This window comes from Lepus europaeus, chromosome 2 (assembly GCF_033115175.1).
Source record: "Lepus europaeus isolate LE1 chromosome 2, mLepTim1.pri, whole genome shotgun sequence".
NCBI lineage: Eukaryota > Metazoa > Chordata > Mammalia > Lagomorpha > Leporidae > Lepus > Lepus europaeus.
Window position 1 is genome coordinate 130775594 of NC_084828.1, and position 23245 is coordinate 130798838.

The following is a 23245-nucleotide window of genomic DNA, read 5'->3' on the forward strand; positions in this document are numbered from 1 at the left end:
CCAGGCTGTCCCGGTGATTCCTACCATCTTATAACACTTATAAACTCTTGCTAGCTTGCCCTGTTTTGGATGTTGATGCATTTACAATGGCGGGTGAATCCAAGAACTGCTATGAAACTTCTTGAATAAAAATTCTTTGGGCAGGCCTTACGGCGCTGCCAGCTGGTCTGCCACTTGGGATACACACATCCCGTATCAGTAGTGCTGGTTTGAGTCTCAGCTGCTCCACTTCTGATCAAGCTTCCTGCTGGTGCATCCTGGAAGGCAGCAGATGATGGTTCAGGTGTTTGGGTCCCTGCCACCCACACGGAAGACCTGGATAGAGATACAGTCATTTGGGGGAGTGGACCAGCAGATGGAAGATCTCTCTGTCTCTCTTCGCTCTGTAACTCTGCCTTTCAAATAAACTAAACCTTTAACAAATATATAGATTTCAATATATAAGATAGATTACAATAATATCTACCCCTTAAATAATTGAATACATGCCTTGTAAATTAATAAAGAACTTAACAGAGGAACCTAAAATGATGACAAATGATTAAATTTAAAAGGTCTTTATTTATTTATATGGTAAATGCTGTCCCCTACTAAAAAAAAATTTGTCTTTCAATCTGTTAAGCTTAGCTGAAAAATTCTTGTATCTTTCTGCATTGAATATTGACATGATAGAGGATGCAGAATGTTAAGTCAGTTTAATAGACATTATTAAATAATTTCACACATATGCAGAATCTTGGATAAATGCTTAACATTGTAGAGCCACATTAAATATGGGCACACGGGTGCTCTGTGTACACCACCGGGTTTAATGCCAGAGGCGTTCGCACTGACTTCTGGTAAGCAGAGTGTTTTCGGTGACTCCTTAAATACCCAGTTCCAAATCTTCCAGTTCCTGAAGAAGGGCTGTCTCTTTTTGAATTTTCTCCAACTAAAAAAGTTTAAAACAATGACGTTATTAAACAGGAAATGAGTAATTATTGGTTTTGCTTTCAGATCCACTGGTAAACACACATTAAAAAATAACTTGGAAACAAATTCTAACTTGTTGCCTGGTATTTATCCAGGGCGACAAGGACAAAAGCTGTCTTCATGAATCCTTTGGGTGCAGAAGATTTTCCACTCTACATTAGGGCTTAGACGTGCTGAGGAAAGGAGGAGGAAAAAAGCAAAACAGGGTAATGCAACCTGAGACGTGAGAAGAAGGAGAATCTTCTATTTGCCTAATGTAAGCAACCACCTCCATCTTCAGCAACGGTACTGCTCGTCTGTCCCCTAGGACTAGTGATGCTCCCATGATCTACACTGTCTCTTCTATTTAAAACTGTCCAAGAACATAAATGTTAAAAAGAATATGGCAAGTTTGTAAAATCAATGTGTTGTTTTATAGATTAAATCACTGCTTATAATAAAAGGAGGAAGGTGATTGTAACTATACTCAAATGCGAAATGTAGAAAATACCTGATTTTTTTCTAACTGTTTTCCACTTGCTGCTTGTTCTTTCAGTTGTTCAATTGCTTTCAGTTTCTATAAACATCAAACACGAATCAAGAAGAAGGAAGAAAAAGTCATTTTCAAATGTTAAGCTTTCTTACTGATAATTGCATCAGATGAATGTGAAATTTGAATCAGCAGAATCAATTATGGTACATTTCTATCAAGAATAGTCTGTTAAAACGCTAGGGTAAACCATTTTTTAAAAAAGATTTATTTTCAATGACAGAGTTCCAGAGAGAGAGGGAGAGAGAGAGGGAGAGAGAGAAATCTTCCATCGGCTGGTTCACTCTCCCAGATGGCCATAATGGCCAGCACTGTGCCAGGCCAAAGCCAGGAGCTTCATCTGGGTCTCCCACGTGGATGGCAAGGACCCAAACACTTGGGCTATCCCCTGTTGCTTTTCCCAGGCCATTAGCAGGGAGCTGGTTAGGAAGTGGAGAAGCCAGGACATGAACTGACGTCCATATGGGATGCCGGCATCATAAGCAGCGGCTTTACTTGCTACGCCACAACGCCACCCCAAGGTAAACTATTTTAAAGTTAGAAAAGTATATGTGGCCGGCGCTGTGGCTCACTACGCTAATCCTCTGCCTGCAGCGCTGGCACCCTAGGTTCTAGTCCCAGTCGGGGCACTGGATTCTGTCCAGGTTGCCCCTCTTCTGGTCCAGCTCTCTACTGTGGCCCAGGAAGGCAGTGGAGGATGGCCCAGGTGCTTGGATCCTGCACCCGCATGGGAGACCAGGAGAAGAACCTGGCTCCTGGCTTCAGATCAGCACGGTGCGTCGGCCACAGCACACCACCAGAGCCATTGCGGGGTGAACCAACGGCAAAGGAAGACCTTTCTCTCTGTCTCTCTCTCTCTCTGTCCACTCTGCCTGTGAAAAAAAAAAAAAAAAGTATATGTAAAATTGTACTTAAAGTAAAACTGTATATGTTAAAAACATGCATGTGCTAAAATATTTTTCAAGCTTTTTTTAAAAAAGTATGTATTTGAAAGTCAGAGAGAGAGAGAGAGAGAGAGAGAGAGAGAGAGGAATCTCCCATCTGCTAGTTCACTCCTCAAATGCCTATAAAAGCCTGGGCTAAGCCAAGCCAAAGCCAGGAGCCAGGAACTCAATCTGGGTACCCCACATGGGTGGCAGGGACCCAGTTACTTGAAGCCACCATCTGCTACCTCCCAACAGCCGCACATCAGCAGGAAGTCAGAACTGGGAGAAGAGATAGGACTTGAACCCAGGCATTCTGATAGGAGAAGTGAATGTTCCAAGCTTATAACCACTGCACTAAATACCTGCCCTAAGCTCTTAACTAACTTGCATGTGTGTGTAAGTTTAAATATATCACCAGTTTCACCACTTATTTCAATACTCCGTTGTACCTGTTTTAAAAAGAAACCTCATGCTACAGCTGGGACAGGCTCTAGAGACCAGGTTTTATCCCCAGGGCTACGAACACTCTCTGCAATTTCACAGGTAACTTCATCTTTAAAATTGGGATAAATATCTGTTGCCACCTAGCTCACAGGTTTCTAATGAAACACTGAGTGTAGAAATGTTCAGCATATTTCCTTACTAATGTACATTATCTCTTATTACTCCAAAAATCAATAACATAAGTAGTAATAACCATTAGATATTTGCGAATAGAGCTAACATCAGTACCACTGCTAGTTACAGTATTTCATAGTGAGAAAGCAACAATGAGAACTACCACAAACTTCTGAGATACCTGTCTTCAGGCAACAAAGTTCTACTTCCCTTACATAATTCCCAATACTTCTGATACACACAGCTCTTTCTCTTTTTAAGTCTCTCACCTTCTTTAGGTTCTTGATTTTTTTGTCTACCTCAGGGTCTCCAGAAGTTGACTGAGAGGTAATGTTTCGTGGTGTGCTTTGTGGCGCAGGAGTAGATGGCAAATCTGGACTTTTGTCACTTCTTGCTTCCTGCAGGAAATATTTTTTAAAATTCAATTTTGAAAAAACAAAAACATTAAAGTATCTCAGTCAATATAGCCATGGTATATATAACACAGAAACCAAATTTACATTTTATGTGATGAAAAACCGTTGAATTTGTTTACATTTTGTGTGATGAAAGAACGTGAATTAATGACGTATGCTACACATTCCTATAATAGAAATGGCGTGTCCCTGGCGCAAACCAGGAGATTCCCTAGCAGCCAACACGCGTTCCCACCTTTTGGATATTCTGAGCTGCTCCACTCTCAGGATGGTCTGGGAACATGAGAGGGCTTTCCTAACTAAGGTATTTAAAACCTGGCTTTTTTAAAAAAGATTTTATTGATTTATTTGAGAGGTAAAGTTATAGACAGTGAGAGGGAGAGATGGAGAGAAAGGTCTTCTATCCAGTGGTTAGAATAGCCCCAATGGCTCGAGCTGCCAGGAGCCAGGAGCTTCTTCCGGGTCTCCTACGTGGGTACAGGGGCCCAACCACTTAGGCCATCTTCTACTGCTTTCCCAGATGCACTAGCAGGGAGCTGGATCAGAGGTGGAGCAGCCAGGACTTGAACCAGCATCTATAAGGGAATGCCAGTGCTGCAGGCAGCAGCTTAATCTACTATACCACAGTGCTGGCCCCAGAAAATTTTCTTAATCTACCTGGGAAACCAGTCTGAGCTAGGAAGCAAGACTGATAATGAAGGAGACAATGAATTTTGTTGATTAGTTGGGAGAAAAGCTAGCTCTGGATTCAGGGCCACATGCAAGGCCAGGGGGCAGAAGTTGTCCATGACCAGTCTAAGCAGTGTGGTGGAGATAAACAGCTCTCCGGACAGGCCCTAAAATAGAGCATTCTCAGTTCTGTGAGAAATGTTTGATGGTGTACATATATAAACCCTTGGCACCAGCCTTCCCTTGTGTTCATCTTCTTCATACTGCGTGGCAGACAGAGCAAGTTCCCGAGGTTCATCTCAGCCGCTACACTGATATGTGTCCCTACTGTAACCCTACAGCACACTATCTCCCATTGGCCTTGGGCCCTAGCATGATACTGGCTCTCTTGTGTGTGCCAAGAGCATGACTATGTGTAATTATGATATGTTAAGTTTTGACAAGAGGAGAAAAAAAGCTAGGGTTTCTACTGCTTTCTTGTAGGGTTTACAGGGCAATACACTCAAATAATGCCCTATGATTCTAAAATCTCTCACTCAGAGGTCTGGGTGGCACACGCTGAACTCCCAAAACACACCAGGGGAACACAGAACAGATTATTACTCTGGATTTCGAACTCTAAAAAAGTGTGCTTAAGAGTTTATAGAGGCCGGCGCCGTAGCTTAACAGGCTAATCTTCCGCCTTGCGGTGCCGGCACACCGGGTTCTAGTCCCGGTCAGGGCGCCGGATTCTATCCCGGTTGCCCCTCTTCCAGGCCAGCTCTCTGCTATGGCCCGGGAAGGCAGTGGAGGATGGCACAAGTCCTTGGGCCCTGCACCCGCATGGGAGACCAGGAGAAGCACCTGGCTCCTGGCTTCGGATCAGCGCGATGTGCCAGCTGCAGCGGCCATTGGAGGGTGAACCAACGGCAAAAAGGAAGACCTTTCTCTCTGTCTCTCTCTCTCACTAACCATTCTGCCTGTCAAAAAAAAAAAAAAAAAAAAAGAGTTTATAGAGGTGCCAGCACCGTGGCTCACTTGGTTAATCCTCCACCCGCGGCGCCGGCATCCCATATGGGCACTGGGTTCTAGTCCCAGTTGCTCCTCTTCCAGTCCAGCTCTCTGCTGTGGCCCGGGAGGGCAGTGGAGGATGGCCCAAGTGCTTTGGCCCCTGCATCCGCATGGGAGGCCAGGAAGAGCACCTAGCTCCTAGCTTTGGATCGGCGCAGTGCTGGCCATAGTGGCCATTTGGGGAGTGAACCAACAGATGGAAGACCTTTCTCTCTCTCACTGTCTATAGTTTTACCTGTCAAAAAAAAAAAAAAAAAGAAAAAGTTTATAGAAGGGCCAGTGCTGTGGTGTAGTGGGTAAAACCACCTTCAGTGCCAGAATCCCATATGGGGGTGCTGGTTCAAGTCCTGGCTGCTCCACTTCCAATCCAGATCTCTGCTATGGCCCCTGGGTAAGTAACTGAAGATGGCCCAAGTCTTTGGGCCCCTGCACCTGCAAGGGAGATCCGAGGAGCTCCTAGCTCTTGGCTTTGGATTGGTCCATCTCTGGCTGTTGTAGCCATTCATGGAGTGAACCAGCGGAGGGAAGACTTCTCTCTCTGCCTCTGCCTCTCTGTACCTTTCAAATAAATAAATAAATCTTTAAAAAAAGTTTATAGAATACAGAGTTGAAGTAACTTTTCATTTTTAAAAAACTTTATTTACTTATTTGAGAGAGAGAGAGAGAAGAGAGGGAGAGGGGGAGTGGGAGAGGGAGAGGGAGAGGGAGGGGACAGAGAGAGAGAGAGAGATGGAAATCTTATCTTCTGTTTCACTCCTAAAATGCCCACAACTGCTAGGACTGGACCACAGCTGAAATTGGTAGCTGGGAATGCACTCAGGTCTTCCACGTGGGTGGCAGAGACCCAACTACTTGAGTACTTGAGTCATCACCTGCTGCCTCTCAGGGTGCTAATTAGTTGGAAGCTGGAAGGGGGAGCAGAGCTGAGAATCAAATCCAGGCACTCTGATATGGTACCCAAGTATTCCACGTGGCACTGTAGCTGCTAGCCAACACCTGCCCCTCATTTCTATTCTTAAGGAGCTGTAAATTCTGAAAATATATCCTGCTTGCTAATTTTCATAATAAAAAATTAAAGGAGAAGAGTACATAAAAGAAAAAGGATATTTTGCTTATTGAAACTCACTTTTGATGTCAACTAAAAAAATTTATTCTTGGTAATAAGCTCAGAATATGTCTTTTTTCCTAGGAAGGAAGATTAATGTCTTAAGTGTGAAAAACCATTAAAAAATAAATAAAATATGAAACTAAATTTTCTATCATAAATTAACCAAGAATGTGTTAAAATAATAGCATTATATTTAAATTCTGGTCATTTCCTATAAAGGATGCATATATGGCAAGATTAATTTCTTAAGTTTCAAAGCTTTTTGGTGAAGTTTATAAGTTTATAAAATCATCACCCATTCATAAAATGCTAATTAAATGACTGCTCTAGTTTTGGTTACTTAGAGTCAGGACTGAGAAAACCCAATCAACGTTAGATCTCGTCACAGGCCATTGCTTTTTTTTTTTTAAAGATTTATTTATTTGAAAGTCAGAGTTACAGAGGAGAGGGAGAGAGGGAGAGAGGGAGAGAGGGAGAGAGGGAGAGAGGAGAGATATCTATCTGTTGGTTCACTCCCCAAATGGCTGCTGCAATGGCCAGAGCTGGGCTGATCCAAAGCCAGGAGCCAGGAGCCAAGAGCTTCTTCTGGGTCTCCCATGTGAATGCAGGGGTTCAAGGACTTGGGCCATCTTCTGCTGCTTTCCCAGGCCATAGCAGAGAGCTGGATGGAAGTGGAGCAGCAGGGACTTGAATTGGCACCCATATGGGATGCCGGCACTGCAGGCAGCAGCTCTACCCACTATACCATGGCACAGGCCTCTTTTTCTATGATTTGAATGTGATTTGAGTGTGGTCCCCAATGGTCCATGTGTTGAAATTAGTCTCCACTGCGAGGCACAAAGATGGTGGAAATGTAATCCAACTTCTATATTTATAGGTAAGGCCTTGGTGAGGTGATTATGATTATCTAAGGTTATTAAGCTGGAGCCTCCATGATTGAATCCCAGAAGCTTCATAAAAAGAGGGGGCAAGACAGAAGACACACTTCACATGCACGCACCCTGTCTCTGAGCATGGGATGCCTTCTACTCCCTCAGGACTCTATCGGCAAGACCATCATTAGATGTAGCCCCTCAACCTTGTACCTTCAGAATCTGTAAGCCCAAGTAAACTTCTTTTCTTTATAACATACCTAATCTGCAGTACTGATCGTTAGCAATAGAAAATGGAGCTATTTAGTTGTGTTCTATCAAAAAGCCATAACCCCAGCCACTCATCTCAAAAATACATATTGAAAGGCCTATCTTGTGTTGAAAACCATCTGCCATCATTTGAAAACATTAAAGAGCAATTCAATAATAACGGATTAATAGTATCACCTTTAGTAAACAACAGCCATGGCAGTTTATAAGGTTACACTGGATGAGGAAGTTATTTTTGTAATTATTATTATTATTATTTTTTTGACTGGCAGAGTGGATAGTGAGAGAGAGACAGAGAGAAAGGTCTTCCTTTTTGCCGTTGGTTCACCCTCCAATGGCCGCTGCGGCCGGCGCATCTCGCTGATCCGAAGCCAGGAGCCAGGTGCTTCTCCTGGTCTCCCATGCGGGTACAGGGCCCAAGGACCTGGGCCATCCTCCACTGCCTTCCTGGGCCAAAGCAGAGAGCTGGCCTGGAAGAGGGGCAACCGGGATAGAATCCGGCACCCCAACCGGGACTAGAACCTGGTGTGCCGGTGCCGCAAGGCGGAGGATTAGCCTGTTAAGCCACGGCGCCAGCCTACTTTTGTAATTATTATGTTTTATACTAATGACACAGAAAGTCAATTATTTTCAAATTGACTTTCTGAGTAAGACACACTGACTCTGTATCTCAAAAAATCCTATGTGCTCAAATACCAGAAAAGCACACAAAATAAACAACTAATATTTTATTACAAAGAGATCTAAGTTTCAGTACTGGCGATGATTATATCAAAAATATTGCCCAGGGGCAGGCAATTGACACAGTGGTTAAGCCACCACTTCGGAAAGAGAAAAAACCAACATCCTGTATTGGAATGCCTGCTTCTGATACTGCTTCCCGCTGATGCACACCGTGGGAGGACGCAGATGACAGTCCAAGTAGCTGGGGCCCTGCCAGCCTGTGGGAGACATAGACTGGATTCCAGGTTCTTAGATTCAGCCTGGCCCAGCCCTAGTTACTGTGGGCAGATGAGGACTGAAGGATTTGATAGATCTCTCTTTATCTATGTTTCTGCCTCTCTTTCAAATAAAATTTAAAAACTTTAAAAATTAAAAAATAAAATCTTATAAAGAGGAAGAAATCTCACTTATGAAAATAGTTGAGTAGGTTTCAGAGGGATCCAAATCATAATTAGAAGGAAATTTATCTACCAGCAGTTAATATCTAGGACCAGCAGAGGTCCCTACCCTCTGGTGAAAGGACAAGTCTTGCTTTCTTACATCCTAATGCATGGAGTATATCATTTTACTTGAAATGATCTAAACAGGTCCTATTGAAAGGTATTTTTGGAGATGAAATTAACTACAAAAGAGAACAATGATCTTTTTTTAAGCCCAGACTTTCGCAGAATATGGTTGCACAATGCAATTGCACTCCTTAAAACAGTAATTGCCTACCAAAACACATAATCAACACACACCTGTCAAAATCCAAACATTACTAGCAAGACTATCAGTAATATAGCAACCAGCTGTTAAAAATCTGCCTCCACTGCTATGATTTAAGTGCCTCCCCAAAATCCTATGATGGAACCTAATATCTAAGGTGACAGGATAAAGAGGTGGGACCTCTACCCTCAATGAGTGAGTGGGATAAGTGCTCTTAGAAGAGGCCCTTGCCCATTCAACTATGTGAGAACATAAAGAAGATGCCATCTGTGAGGAACAGACCCTCTTGGCTCCCAGATTCCCCAGCCTCCAGAACTATAAGCAACAGATTTCTGTTGTCTAAACATTAACCACAGCCAACATTGTGGCGTTGTGGGCAAAGCTGCAGCCTGTGATGCTGGCATCCCATATGGGTGCCGGTTCGAGTCCCGGTTGCTCCACTTCCAGCTCCCTGCTAATGTGCCTGGGAAAGAAACGGAAGATAGCCCAAGTGCTGCACTCATGTGGGAGACCTGGAAGAAACTCCTGACTTCAGTCTGGCACAGCACCAACCACTGTGGCCATTTGGGGAGTGAACTGGCAGATGCCCTCTCTCTCTCTCTAACTCTACCTTTCAAATAAATAAAAAATAAATCCTAAAAATTATCCAATACACAGTTCTTTATTATGGCAATCTAAACGGACTAAGACATTCACTCCTCTGAATCTCAAAAATGTAATCAGTATGGCTTCACTACCCAAACATTCCCAGCCACCCTGACCACACTATCACCAGAAGCCATACAACACCATTTATTTATCAATTATTACAGCAGTGTGGCATTTCAACCATATAATCAAATAAAACTATTTTAGAATAAATCCATTGTTTGGGTACTTCTGACATTTAGATACCTAGCTGAATAATTTCATGCAGTAATATAATACTGATTGACAAAATGGCTTTATTATAGTCATGTAATTTCCAGCCTCTCCTTTTTAATTATTTAAAGATTTATTTATTATTTACTTGGAGGTGGAGAGAGGGTGAGATCTGCCATCCACTGGTTCATTCCCCAAATGCTTGCAACAGCTAAAGTTAGGCCAAGCCAAACCCAGGAGCCAAGCACTCCATTCAGGTCTCACAAGTGGGTGGGAAGGTGCATTACCAGCGATGGAAGTGCGGAGTAGCTGGGACTAACAAGGCAGGCTAATGTGGGATGTGGGCTTAACCCACTGCACCACAACATAGCCTCTCTTAATAAATACATACTTAAAGGAAGCAAGCTACACTACTTCATACAGTCCTCATACAAAGGATCTAAAGCAAATAAAACACTATACAATCCTACAGGGTATCGGGTTCTAAGGTCAAGCCTAGCCTTCTTCATCACCTATAATACAGACAGGACTACTTAAAAATTCATGGCAAATACAAAAGAAAGATATTTTGACTAATGAAGTTTAATTCCAAATATATTTTATAATATAACTGTCAAGTCTTAAGAACAGAGTTCTTTAAACTTTAAGACAAAGCTAATTTGGATTTTTTTGGCTTGTTTTGAAGAGATTAGTACCCCAAGTACCTGCTTTGCAGCTTTCTTAGCTTCATGCTTCCTTTGATTTTTCAGGGCTGTTTTTGATAAGGGTTTATCACTTCCTGACTGTGGTTTCATATTCTGAGGTGGCTCCTCTTCATGCTATGGAAAATAGAAAATAAACAACTTTGAAATTGAGACCATATTTTTTTAAAATGTATGTACAGGCAGCTCTCCTGTCTTATTAATTAAATGATGAGATGAAATGCACTAGGCAAGATGACTGGATAGGAAGGATAACTCTATTCATTGACTTTCAACCTACAACATGGAAGGAAGAGAAAAACCATGCATAATAACAAAGTATACATTTTTGCCAATATAGAATAAAATTTCTTTAAAAACATTTAACTTTGACAAAGAAACATAAGCAGAGAGAGGGGAGCTCATGTTGGGGTGCAGCAGATTAAGCCACTGCCTAAGACACTGGCATCCTGTATTGAACAGAGGTTTGAGCCCTGGCTGTTTCTCTCCTGATTCAACGTCCTGTTAACGGGCCAGGAAAAGCAGCAGCAGATGGCGCAAGTACTCAGGCCCCTGCAACCCATATGGCAGGTCCAAATGGAGTTCCAGGTTCCTGGCCTTAGCTGTTGTGTCCATTCGGAGAGTGAATCAGCAGATGGAAGGTATTTTTCTCCCTATCGCGATGTCACTGTGCCTTTCAAATAAATAAAATAAATTTTAAGAGAGAGAGAGAGAGAAAGAAAGTTCCTATAAGCTCGTACACTCCCCAAGTGCTTGCAAAAGCCAAAACCTGCATCTAGGAGCTCAATCTTCGTGTCCCACATGGGTGGCAGGGACCCAACTACTTGAGCCATTGCCATCATCTACTGCCTCCCAGCATCCATATTAAGAGGAAACCGGAACCAAGAGTGAAGCCAGGACTCAAACCCAAGCAGTCTTACACGGGCTATGGAAATCCTGACCAGCAGCTTCACCACTAAGCCAAATGCCTGCCCCAATAAACCTACTTTACTAAATTTATTTTTAAATCACCAGCAAATATTGCAAAGCTCTTATTAGTAGTGGCATACCCCAAATGGATTTTTTTAAAGATTTATTTATTTATTTGAAAGTCAGAGTTACACAGAGAGAGAAAGAAAGGCAGAGAGAGAGAGAGAGAGAGAGAGAGGTCTTCCATCCACTTTTCATTCCCTAATTGGCTGCAACAGCTGGCGCTGCGCTGATCCGAAGCCAGGAGCCAGGAGCTTCCTTCAAGTCTTCATGTGGGTGCAGGGGCCCAAGGACTTGGACCATCTCCCATTGCTTTCCCAGGCTATAGCAGAGAGCTGGATCAGAAGTGGAGCAGCTGGGACTTGAACCGGCACCCATATGGGATACCAGCACTGCTAGCAATGGTTTTACCCGCCATGCCACAGTGCCAGCCCCGCAGAATGGATTTAATAAAAGTCTTTTTATTAGTTGATATATGGTATCTTTCAGTTAATAAGAGCTAGTGAAATTCACTTTTGTTTCATTTAAACAATGGAATTCTTACATCTCTCAGATAAAAAATTTTTAAAAAGTAAATTGATACAAAAGTTGCACTTTGTAAATTCACATTTATGAAATACAAAATAAAAAAAAAAGATATATCCCCCCCCAAAAAAAAGTAAACTGAAGGCTGGCGCCGTGGCTCACTTGGCTAATCCTCCACCTGCGGCACTGGCACCCTGGGTTCTAGTGCCAGTTGGGATGCCGGGTACTAGTCCCGGTTGCTCCTCTTCAAGTCCAGCTCTCTGCTGTGGCCCAGGAGGGCAGCAGAGGATGGCCCAAGTGCTTGGGTCCCTGCATCTGATGGGAGACCGGGAGGAAGTACTCGCCTTCTGGCTTTGGATCAGCGCAGCGCCAGCCGTAACGGCCATTAGGGAAGTGAACCTAAGGGAAGGAAGACCTTTCTCTCTGTCTCTTTCTCTCTATCTATAACTCTCTCTCTGTCTCTCTCTCTCTCACTGTCTAACACTGCCTGGCAAAAAATTAAATAAAATAAAAACAAATATGATAAACAGAAGTATCATAAGGCTTAAGCTATTATGTACTTTTATATAGTTTTACTTCAATAACAATGTAACAATTATGTTTAAATTATTTCAATGAAAGGAAGTTATAGACTACTACCACATTCTGTTAGTTGAGGAAGAAGGGTCATTCTTTTATGTGTTTGTGGAAGCCCAGGAATATTTACTCTTTGGCAAAGTATCTACTTTCCTCAGTGCCTAATAATTAAGTGACCATATAAACTTTTACTGGGAACAGTACCAATTGATAGATGTTGTATGGTCACTTTATTTTTTTAAAGATTTTTTTTTTTTAAGGGAATTTTTTTTTTTTTTTTGGACAGGCAGAGTGGATAGTGAGAGAGAGAGAGAGACAGAGAGAAAGGTCTTCCTTTTTGCTGTTGGTTCACCCTCCAATGGCCGCTGCGGCCGGCGCATCTCACTGATCCGAAGCCAGGAGCCAGATGCTTCTCCTGGTCTCCCATGCAGGTGCAGGGCCCAAGCACTTGGGCCATCCTCCACTGCCTTCCTGGGCCATAGCTGAGAGCTGGCCTGGAAGAGGGGCAACCGGGATAGAATCCGGCGCCCCAACCGGGACTAGAATCTGTTGTGCCGGTGCCGCAAGGCGGAGGATTAGCCTGTTAAGCCACGGCGCCGGCCTAATTTTTTTTTAAAGATTTTAAAAAAATTTTATTTATATGAAAGACTTAGAGAGAGAGGTAGAGCCAGAGAGAGAGAGGTCTCCCATCCACTGGTACACTCTCCAATTGGCCGCAACGTCCAGAGCTGTGCTGATCCGAAGCCAGGAGCCAGGAGCTTCTTCTGGGTCTCCCATATAGGGGCAGGGCCCAAGGACTTGGGTCATCTTGTACTGCTTGCCCAGGCCACAGTAGAGAGCAAGATTGGAAGTGGAGCAGCTGGGCCTTGAACCGGCACCCATAGGGGATGCTGGCACTGTAGGCCAGGGCTTTAACCTGCTGCACCACAGCACCAGCCCCATTTGTATAAAAATGCTCACCACAACCAGAGCTGACCAGGCTGAAGCCAGGAGCCGAGAACACTACCGAGGCCTCACACATAAGAAGCAGGGGCCCATCATCTGTTGCCTTCCAGGATGCATTAGCAGGGAGCTGGATCGGAAGCAGAGTAGCCCAGGACTCTAATTGGCACTCTGATACAGGACGTGGGATTTATAAGTGGTGGCTTGGCCCACTGTATCACAATGGCCTTCCCTGGTCACCTCTCTAAAAACGTAAATACTGTTCATCTTAGGGCACCTTTCATATTTCGTACTATCACAGAAACTTGGGGCATTAGTAAGTCTCTCCCCTAAGCTGTGAAATGCTAACATTTTTAAAGCATACCGTAATATGACCAATTCTCTGCTTATATCTTTACAGAGGCAGAGAATTAGGGGTCTGAGAATAACTAATATGCTTTATTTACATCTCAGTATTTTAATAATTGAGAGATTTTCCAGAATCACTTTGTCTTGAAAAACACACATTTTGGCAAACTGGACCTAAATTGTCCAGGGAAAGAATCAGCCGCTGTTAGTTGTCATGACCAATAAAGAGGGCACGAGCTCTCTGCTATCCTGTTCTCCGCCTTACCTTACCGGTCCAGCCTGGCAGCAAGTGAACTTGAACCCTTCATCTACAAAGCCAATATGTCATAGTCAGATTTTAAAATGTGAATTATTTTACATTAACTACTTTGTCAGCTAAATAATATGAACTGTTCACCATCTTCTGTAGATCCTAAATTATCTCTGCCCTACAGTTTAAGAACATAATGAAAAACTTTTTCCAACCAAAGCAGTAAAACTTCACTTACCAGCTTGGAATTGGTGACTGGCTTATTTCTTAAAGCAGGGGGTCTATAAGCTGTTGCAACTTTAGGTTCCTCACTGGGTACTTCACTTGGAACTGCTTGGTAAGTTATTGCTTTTGCTGGAAATATTCCATCCAAAAATGGCTGCCATGAAACCTGCCATAACTCTCCATTTGAGGGCACATCATATTTGTGCAGGACAGAGCCAGTATAATGCCAAATCTTATACCCATTATTAACACGTAACCTGGGAGCACACGTGGCTGTTAAAATATGCTCACCATCTGGGCACCAAGCAAAATACGTAGAATCAGAAGCCACTGGTTTAGAAATAAGCTTGTAGTTCTTAACATCCCACACTTCCATTTGTCCTCTCAGGTTTCCAAATCCAGCTAGTACTAATATATGTCCTTGAGGGCTGTAGTAGGCTGCATTCCGTGGACCAGTTCCAAAGTCAAACACAGGATCACACTTCAAGTTGAAAATTGTTGCTTTGGCAGGCATGAAACCATACACAGCACAAAACTCAGTAGAACTAGAATTCCAAACTACATCATAAATGGGGCCACCTTTCGCTAGAAAAAGAATATAAAATCCAAGTTAGCAATGAAGAATCACATTAATACTGAGAACAAGATATGAACATAGAACATATATAAACATGTCAAATGAGCTTTAAAAAAACTTTTAAAAAATTTCAGTGTGTGTTTAAAATATTTGTACATGTTATACTATAAGGAATAATGTATACTCATAAATTTAAGAACTCCTACTGAATCTTAATTTCTCTTAAACATTTAGGCAATGTGAGCTGAGAAGCTAATGTGGGCTTATTGAAATAGTTTATTACTATTAACAAACAAACTTTTTGGAAAGGGTAATACATGCACTTAGTAATAAAAACAAACTCTATAAAAAGACATGCCTGGGCTGGAGCTGTGGCAGGTTAAACTGCTGCCTGCAATGCCTGCATCTTATATGGGTGCCAGTTCAAGTCCTGTCTGCTCCACTTCTGATCCAGTTCCCTGCTAATGTGCCCAGAAAAGAAGCAGAGGATGGCTCAGATGCTTGGGCCCGTGTACCCATGTGAACCATAGAAGCTCCTGGTTCCTGGCTTCAACCTGACCCAGCCCTGGCCATTTGGGGAGTGAACTAGTCGATGGAATATCTCTCTGTCTCTGACTGCCTCTGCCTCTCTCTCTCTCTCTCTCTCTCTCTCTCTCTCTTTCTCTCTGTAACTCTGCCTTTCAATTAAATAAAATAAGCCGGCGCCGCGGCAAAATAGGCTAATCCTCCACCTTGCGGTGCCGGCACACCGGGTTCTAGTCCCAGTCGGGGCACCGATCCTGTCCTGGTTGCCCCTCTTCCAGGCCAGCTCTCTGCTGTGGCCAGGGAGTGCAGTGGAGGATGGCCCAAGTGCTTGGGCACTGCACCCCATGGGAGACCAGGAGAAGCACCTGGCTCCTGCCATCAGATCAGCGCGGTGCGCCGGCCGCAGTGCGCCTACCGCAGCGGCCATTGGAGGGTGAACCAATGGCAAAAAGGAAGACCTTTCTCTCTGTCTCTCTCTCTCACTGTCCACTCTGCCTGTCAAAAATAAAAATAAATAAATAAAATAAATAAATAAATAAATAAATAAAATAAATCTTAAAAAAACAAACAAGACATGCCCCCACACACAAGAAGATGCTCTACAAAAAGCAACCCTCTATTTCTTGCACATCCTTTCAGGATATTTTGGTTGAAATAAAGCATGTCTGGCCGGCGCCATGGCTCAACAGGCTAATCCTCCACCTAGCGGCACCGGCACACCGGGTTCTAGTCCCGCTCGGGGCACCGGATTCTGTCCAGGTTGCCCTCTTCCAGGCCAGCTCTCTGCTGTGGCCCGGGAAGGCAGTGGAGGATGGCCCAAGTGCTTGGGCCCTGCACCCCATGGGAGACCAGGAGAAGCACCTGGCTCCTGCCTTCAGATCAGCGCGGTGTGCTGGCCGCAGCGCGCCAACTGCGGCGGCCATTGGAGGGTGAACCAACGGCAAAGGAAGACCTTTCTCTCTGTCTCTCTCTCACTGTCCACTCTGCCTGTCAAAAATAAAAAAAAAATAAATAAATAAAAAAATAAAGCATGTCGTAACCATACTTGAAAATGACAAAGTCCTAGACTTTGTTATTTCAGTTAGCATTACATCCTGGGAGATTTTTCTTCGCTAGTGCATTAAGATCTACTTCATTCATTTTAGTTGCACAGCATTCTATTACAAACCTTGCTGCCTATTCACTGTGAATATACTCAAACAGATCTAAAGGAGTGAAACTGCTAGGTCAAAGGGCATATCCATGTATTTGATAATACACCATCTAAATGCCTTTTTTTTTTTTTTTTTTTTTTTACTTTTTGACAGGCAGAGTGGACAGTGAGAGAGAGAGACAGAGAGAAAGGTCTTCCTTTGCCGTTGGTTCACCCCTCAATGGCCGCTGCAGCCGGCGCACCGCGCTGATCCAAAGGCAGGAGCCAGGTGCTTCTCCTGGTCTCCCATGGGGTGCAGGGCCCAAGTACTTGGGCCACTCCACTGCATTCCCGGGCCATAGCAGAGAGCTGGCCTGGAAGAGGGGCAGCCGGGACAGAATCCGGTGCTCCGACCGGGACTAGAACCCAGTGTGCTGGCGCCACAAGGCGGAGGATTAGCCTGTCGATCCACGGTGCCAGCCAATGCCTTTCAATAAATACCAATTTATACTTGTATCTACAGTTTTTATGGTTCAGGTTCCCCCCATTCTCACCTACCCTAGGTAATTTATTTTTGTCATTGCCAATTTATTAAGTGAAAACTTGCACCTTGTTTTAATTTCTATCTCTTTAATTATAAGCTAAGCATCTTCTAACATATTTCTAAGAAATTTCATTTTTTTCCCCTGTGGCTTAATTTTTTTTGTCCTATGCCTATTTTTCTCTTTAGTTACTGATTTTCTATTACTTAATATACTTGATATATTAAGAAACTTCACCTTTTTATAGTCATTCCTTACCCATTTAAAAAATGTATTTTCAAGGCTGGTGCTGTGGCGCAGTAGGTTAACGCCATGGCCTGAAGCGCCAGCATCCCATATGGGCGCCGGTTCTAGTCCCGGCTGCTCCACTTCCGATCCAGCTCTCTGTTGTGGCCTGGGATAGCAGTAGAAGATGGGCCAAGTCCTTGGGCCCCTGCACCCACGTGGGAGACCCTAAAGAAACTCCTAGCTCCTGGCTTCATATCAGTGCAGTTCGGGCCATTGCGGCCAATTGGGGAGTGAACCAACGGATGGAAGACTCTCTCTCTCTCTCTCTCTGCCTGTCTTCTCTCTGTGTAACTCTCTCAAGTAAAAAATAAATCAATCTTTTAAAAATAAATAAATAAATATGTGCTTTCCCCAATTTTTTATTTGCTTTACTCAATTTATAGACTCTTTTCTTCCCCAATGTGAAATCTATAATTCTTTTTAAATGATGTCTGTTTTATTTTTTAATTCTATTTTTTAATTTTTTAAAATATTTATTTATTTATTTGAAAGGCAGGGTGACAGAGAGGCAGAGGCAGATAGAGAGAGAGAGAGAGAGAGGTCTTTCATCTGCTGGTTCACTCCTCACTTGGCTGCAACAGCCAAAGCTAAGCCAATCCGAAGCCAGGAGCCATCATTAGCCAGTCTCCCACATGGGTGCAGGGGCCAAAGGACTCGGGCCATCTTCTACTGCTTTCCCAGGCCATAGCAGAGAGCTGGATGGGAAGTGGATCAGCCGGAATTTGAAACGGTGCTCATATGGGATGCTGGCACTACAGGCAGAGGCTTTACCTGCTATGCCGCAGAGCCAGCTCCAGGCTAATTTTTAAGTTGATAACTCTATATGGTCCTTGAATGATATTATAAATATCCAAATAGCCCTTGGCAGAAAAAAAGGTTACCCACTCCTATAAAGATTAGAAAACTGATTCCTCCAGTTCTCTACAGTCTTATGTATAATTTTTTGGCAAAATTAAATTTCTTGTGGTTAAGAAGTAGAGATATTAACTTTTGTTCCAAATGGCCACCAGTTCTCCCTCAAGCATATAGTAAATGATCGATATTTTCTACATCGATTGGAATGCTGACTACATTCATTATATCGATGTCCACAGAAGTGAGGATCTATTTCCGAACTCTTTTATGTCCCACTGGTTTTTCAGTCTATCCATGAGCCAGAACCGAACCGGCAAACTGGCATAATTACAATTGCCTTAGATTTTAATAATTGGTGATGTCAGAACTCCAGAATATCCCCTGCCCTACTCTTTTACAAGTTTTCAAAACATTCTTTTTTTAAAAAATATCTATTTATTTATTTGAAAGTCAGAGTTACACAGAGAGAGGCAGACAGAGAGAGAGAGAGAGAGAGAGAGGTCTTCCATCCGCTGGTTCACTCCCTAATGGGCCGCAACGGCCGAAGCTGCGCCTATCTGAAGCCAGGAGCCAGGAGCTTCTTCTGGGTCTCCCACATGGGCACAGGGGCCCAAGGACTCGGGCCATCTTCCACCGCTATCCCAGGCCACAGCAGAGAGCTGGATCAGAAGAAGAGCAGCTGGGACTAGAACCGGCGGCCATATGGGATGACAGCGCTTCAGGCCAGGGCGTTAACCTACTGCACCACAGCGGGGCCCCTAAAACATTCTTACACATTTATTTCCCACTATCAGCTGTAGAATCAGTTTATCCAGTTGAAAAAAAAAATCAACTGGCCTTTAAATTAAATTTTATATAAATTAGGAGAAAAATGACATACAAATTTACTATGTTATAATAGGTCCCTCTAAAGAGTTTTAAAGTTTTCTCCCCACAGGCCTCAAATATTTCTTATTTCTGTTGATGTTTATGGAAATCTTTACTCCAATTGTTTTAAAGTAACTAAGCATATTTTTACTTCATATGTGTGAGCAGAGATGAGTCTTTTTTTCCCATCAAACTTGTACGCACTTTACTCCTTTTGCTCGGTTACACTGACTTGGTATTTCAGAATGTTAAACAGTGGAAAGAGAAGTCATTCTTGTTTTATCTGTGATTTCAATAAGAATACAGTTTGTAAGAAAGGTTATTCTACTCACACAAACAGTTCAAAAATGAAAAAAATTAAAGACTTGACCATATTTTGAAACTATTATTTTAAAGTTAATTTATCTCAACACAAGAAGTGATAACATTCTCAGATGTTATTCATAATTCTCAATAGTCCATTCACCATAGGGTTGGTGCTGTGGCATAGCAAGCTGCTGCCTGCAATGCAGGCATCCTATATGAGCACCAGTTCGAGTCCCAGCTGTTCCACTTCCGATCCAGGTCTCTGGGAAAACAGTAGAAGATGGCCCAAGTGTTTGGGCCCCAGCACCAGCATGGGAGACCCAGAGGAAGCTCCTGGCTCCTGGCTTTAGATCAGTGCAGATCCAGCTGTTGTGGCCATCTGGGGAGTGAACCAGTGGATGGAAGACCTCTCTCACACTCTGCCTCTGCCACTCTATAATTCTGCCTTTCAAATAAATAAAATAAATCTTAAAAAAAAAAAAAAAATAGTCCAGGGGCTGGGACCGTGGCTCACTTGGTTAATCCTCCACCTGTGGCACTGGCATCCAATATGGGCGCCAGGTTCTAGTCCTGGTGGCTCCTCTTCCAGTCCAGCTCTCTGCTGTGGCCCGGGAAGGCAGTGGAGGATGGCCCAAGTGCTTGAGCCCCTGCACCCGCATGGGAGACCAGGGGGAAGCACCTGGCTCCTGGCTTTGAATCAGCGTAGCTCTGGCCGTGGCGGCCATTTGGGGGGTGAAGGAAGACCTTTCTCTCTGTTTCTCTCTCTCACTGTCTATCTGTCAAATAAAAAAAAAAAAAAAATTAGTCCATTCACTAGACAAACTTGCAGTTACAAATCACTCTCAAGAGAACTACTAAAACGGTATTACCGCCGGCGCCGTGGCTTAACAGGCTAATCCTCCACCTTGCGGCACCGGCACACCGGGTTCTAGTTCCGCTTGGGGTGCTGGATTCTATCCTGGTTGCCCCTCTTCCAGGCCAGCTCTCAGCTATGGCCCAGGAAGGCAGTGGAGGATGGCCCAAATGCTCGGGCCCTGCACCCGCATGGGAGACCAGGAGAAGCACCTGGCTCCTGGCTTCGGATCAGCACGATGCGCCGGCCACAGCGGCCATTGGAGGGTGAACCAACAGCAAAAAGGAAGACCTTTCTCTCTGTCTCTCTCTCACTATTCACTCTGCCTGTCAAAAAAAAAAAAAAAAACGGTATTACCTCACTCAGGAATATTAATTCAATTAACCCAATTGGATTCTGTCAAAGTAGGGTTAAGTTTGAGGATGATTTTAAGTACCTTAACAGGAATTTTATCTTAGTACTTGATCAAAATTTAGATTATATCACCTTTATGGCATGGGTTTTTTTTTTTTTTAACTCTCCGTGTTTTTATCAAAGGAAGACTGCTGCAATACTCACGCAGTTGCACTACGGCGCTTTCTCCATTTGTTGCAATGTAATGCAGTGTCTGTTCCCCATAATAGGAGGCTCCTGTCTTGTCAACGTCTGTACTAGCTATTACCAAGACAGCAGTGGCTGTAACAGTGAACACTCTAGTTAGATTTCAAACCAATTAATAAGCAAGGACATTCTTTTCTAACACACATAAGAATACAAATCTACAATAACATTTGATAAACAAAATAAGGAATGAAATATATTTACCATACCTTTTTTATTCCATAGCATTGTAACCTTATCAGCCTTAAAGAAACTTTTATTGGCTAAAGCTGCATGAGGTCCACCAAAGTTGGGGTACTGATACAATCTAACAAATGAAGGTGCACCTTTGCTTCCTGGAACATAGACAGCCACCTAACACACACAGATACAAATAATTACTTAATATTTTGAAGCATATAAACCAAGGTGGACATATTTTCACAATTACAAAAAACCTGGAAAAGGTTTAAGCACATACTATTCCACATAAACAGATGAACAGCAATTACCTTGTATGGCTGAGGTCCAGGTGATAACACAAAATCATTAATTTTTTGCAAATGTAATTTATTTGCAATTATGTCTGAAAAAGAGTAAATGACATTGGATTAATGACAAAATAATAAACAAGCTAAACTCTGAATGCATTATAAAATGTTACTATAACTATACACCAACACTGTATTCTTACATAGTAGTCAGAGTCAGTAGTAGGAAGAAGCCTACGGTACAGGCAAGACAGACCTAGGTTTGAATTCCTACTCGGTTACTTAATAGCAAGCTTGGGGAGGTAATGGAATTATATTACCTAACTCCAGGTGATTGACTTTAAGAGCACTGTGCCTGGCACGTGATAGGTATTCAATAGATGTCAGTGTTCTACTCTTCAACCTCTGAAATAAAGTAGTCTTAGAGCTCATTACATGGAAAAGCCTGGCATTGGCCTGCTCCTGTAGAATCTGAATATTTTTATTTATTTATTTATTTTTAAGTTTTTTTCTTTTTCTTTTCTTTTCTTCTTCTTCTTCTTTTTTTTTTGGGGGGGGGGCGGTGGGGGGGACAGGCAGAGTGGACAGAGAGAGAGAGACAGAGAGAACGGTCTTCCTTTGCCGTTGGTTCACCCTCCAATGGCCGCCGCGGCTGGCGTGCTGCGGCCGGCGCACCGTGCTGATCTGAAGGCAGGAGCCAGGTGCCCATCCTGGTCTTCCATGTGGGTGCAGGGCCCAAGCACTTGGGTCATCCTCCACTGCCTTCCCGGGCCACAGCAGAGAGCTGGCCTGGAAGAGGGGCAACTGGGACAGAATCCAGAACCCTGACCGGGACTAGAACCCGGTGTGCCGGCGCCGCAGAATCTGAATATTTTAACTCAGTAACTAATGTGATAAACATACACAATAATGACTATCACAATAATAGTAATGGTTGATAGCTGAGTGTTTAAGCTAGGCAGCCAGAACCCATGCTATTAACAATATTGCTACCTTTGTTAATGGAATCAAGAATTATTACTTTTTCTTGGTTCAATTTTAAGATCAGCGGCTGTCTAACAGTAGCACAGCAGAATGCCAAACCTGTCACTCCTCTTCCTTTGGCGTGTTCACTTTTAATGTGTTTTGGCCCCGTCTTGTACTGAATGTCAAGTTTTCTTCTCCAAAATTGTGCTTAAAAACCCCACTACCACCAGCCCCTTTGGGTTTTTCCTCTCCTGGAACCCTCCTCTATGCTGCTCTGGCTGGAGGTCTTTGACTCAAATAAATGTTGTATTAAATCATAAAAAAATAAAAAAAAAAGAAAAAGAAAAAGAAAACTAAACACAATGGGATGGGAGAAAATGAAGACTGTGACTGTATTGAATAGACGCTGCTCAAAATCAGCCTTGTGTATCACTTTCAGCATATGTGATCAGAGTTGCCAATCCCTACTCTACTATGACATACTCAAGTGCACAATCACTAATGGTATATTCTAAACACAAAAAGAACTGGGGCCAGTGTTGTGACACAGTGGTTAGGCTGCTGCCTGTGACACTAGTACCCCATATGTGTTCGAGTCCTGCCTGCTTGGCTTCCAATCTAGCTTTCTGCCAATGCCCCTAGGAAAGCTGAGGAAGATGGCCCGTGTCTGGGCCCCTGGCTTTTCTCTAGCCCAGCCTGAGCCATTACAGCAAATTGCGGAGTGAACCCAGTAGAGGAAGATCTCTCTCTCTCCCTCCTTCTCTGTAAACTCTGCTTTTCAACTAAGTACAAAAAGAACTGCAAATTTTAGAAGCTCACACTGTGGCACAGCAGGTTAAGCTGCCTCTGGCAACACTAACATCCCATAGGACAATGTCAGTTCAAGCCCTGGCTACTCTGCTTCCAATCCAGCTTCCTGTTAATGTGCCTGGGAAGGCAACCAATGATGACCCAAGTACTTGGATAGCTGCCTCCCATGTGGGAGACATGAATGGATTTGTTGTGG

At 43.3% G+C, this 23245-nt stretch overlaps 1 protein-coding gene across 1 annotated transcript in view; it reads right to left on the reverse strand.

Moving 5' to 3' along the window:
• Positions 1 to 541: 541 nt before the first annotated feature.
• EIF2A (eukaryotic translation initiation factor 2A) overlaps positions 542 to 23245 on the reverse strand; it is a 52314-nt gene continuing 29610 nt past the window's right edge. The window contains exons 7-14 of the mRNA XM_062213119.1: positions 21295 to 21368; positions 21013 to 21157; positions 20762 to 20878; positions 14272 to 14843; positions 10427 to 10540; positions 3315 to 3443; positions 1463 to 1528; positions 542 to 931 (exon numbers count right to left, since the gene is read on the reverse strand). Coding sequence (XP_062069103.1) covers positions 866 to 931; positions 1463 to 1528; positions 3315 to 3443; positions 10427 to 10540; positions 14272 to 14843; positions 20762 to 20878; positions 21013 to 21157; positions 21295 to 21368 — 1283 coding nt within the window. The 3' untranslated portion in view covers positions 542 to 865. The remainder of the gene's footprint in view (positions 932 to 1462; positions 1529 to 3314; positions 3444 to 10426; positions 10541 to 14271; positions 14844 to 20761; positions 20879 to 21012; positions 21158 to 21294; positions 21369 to 23245) is intronic.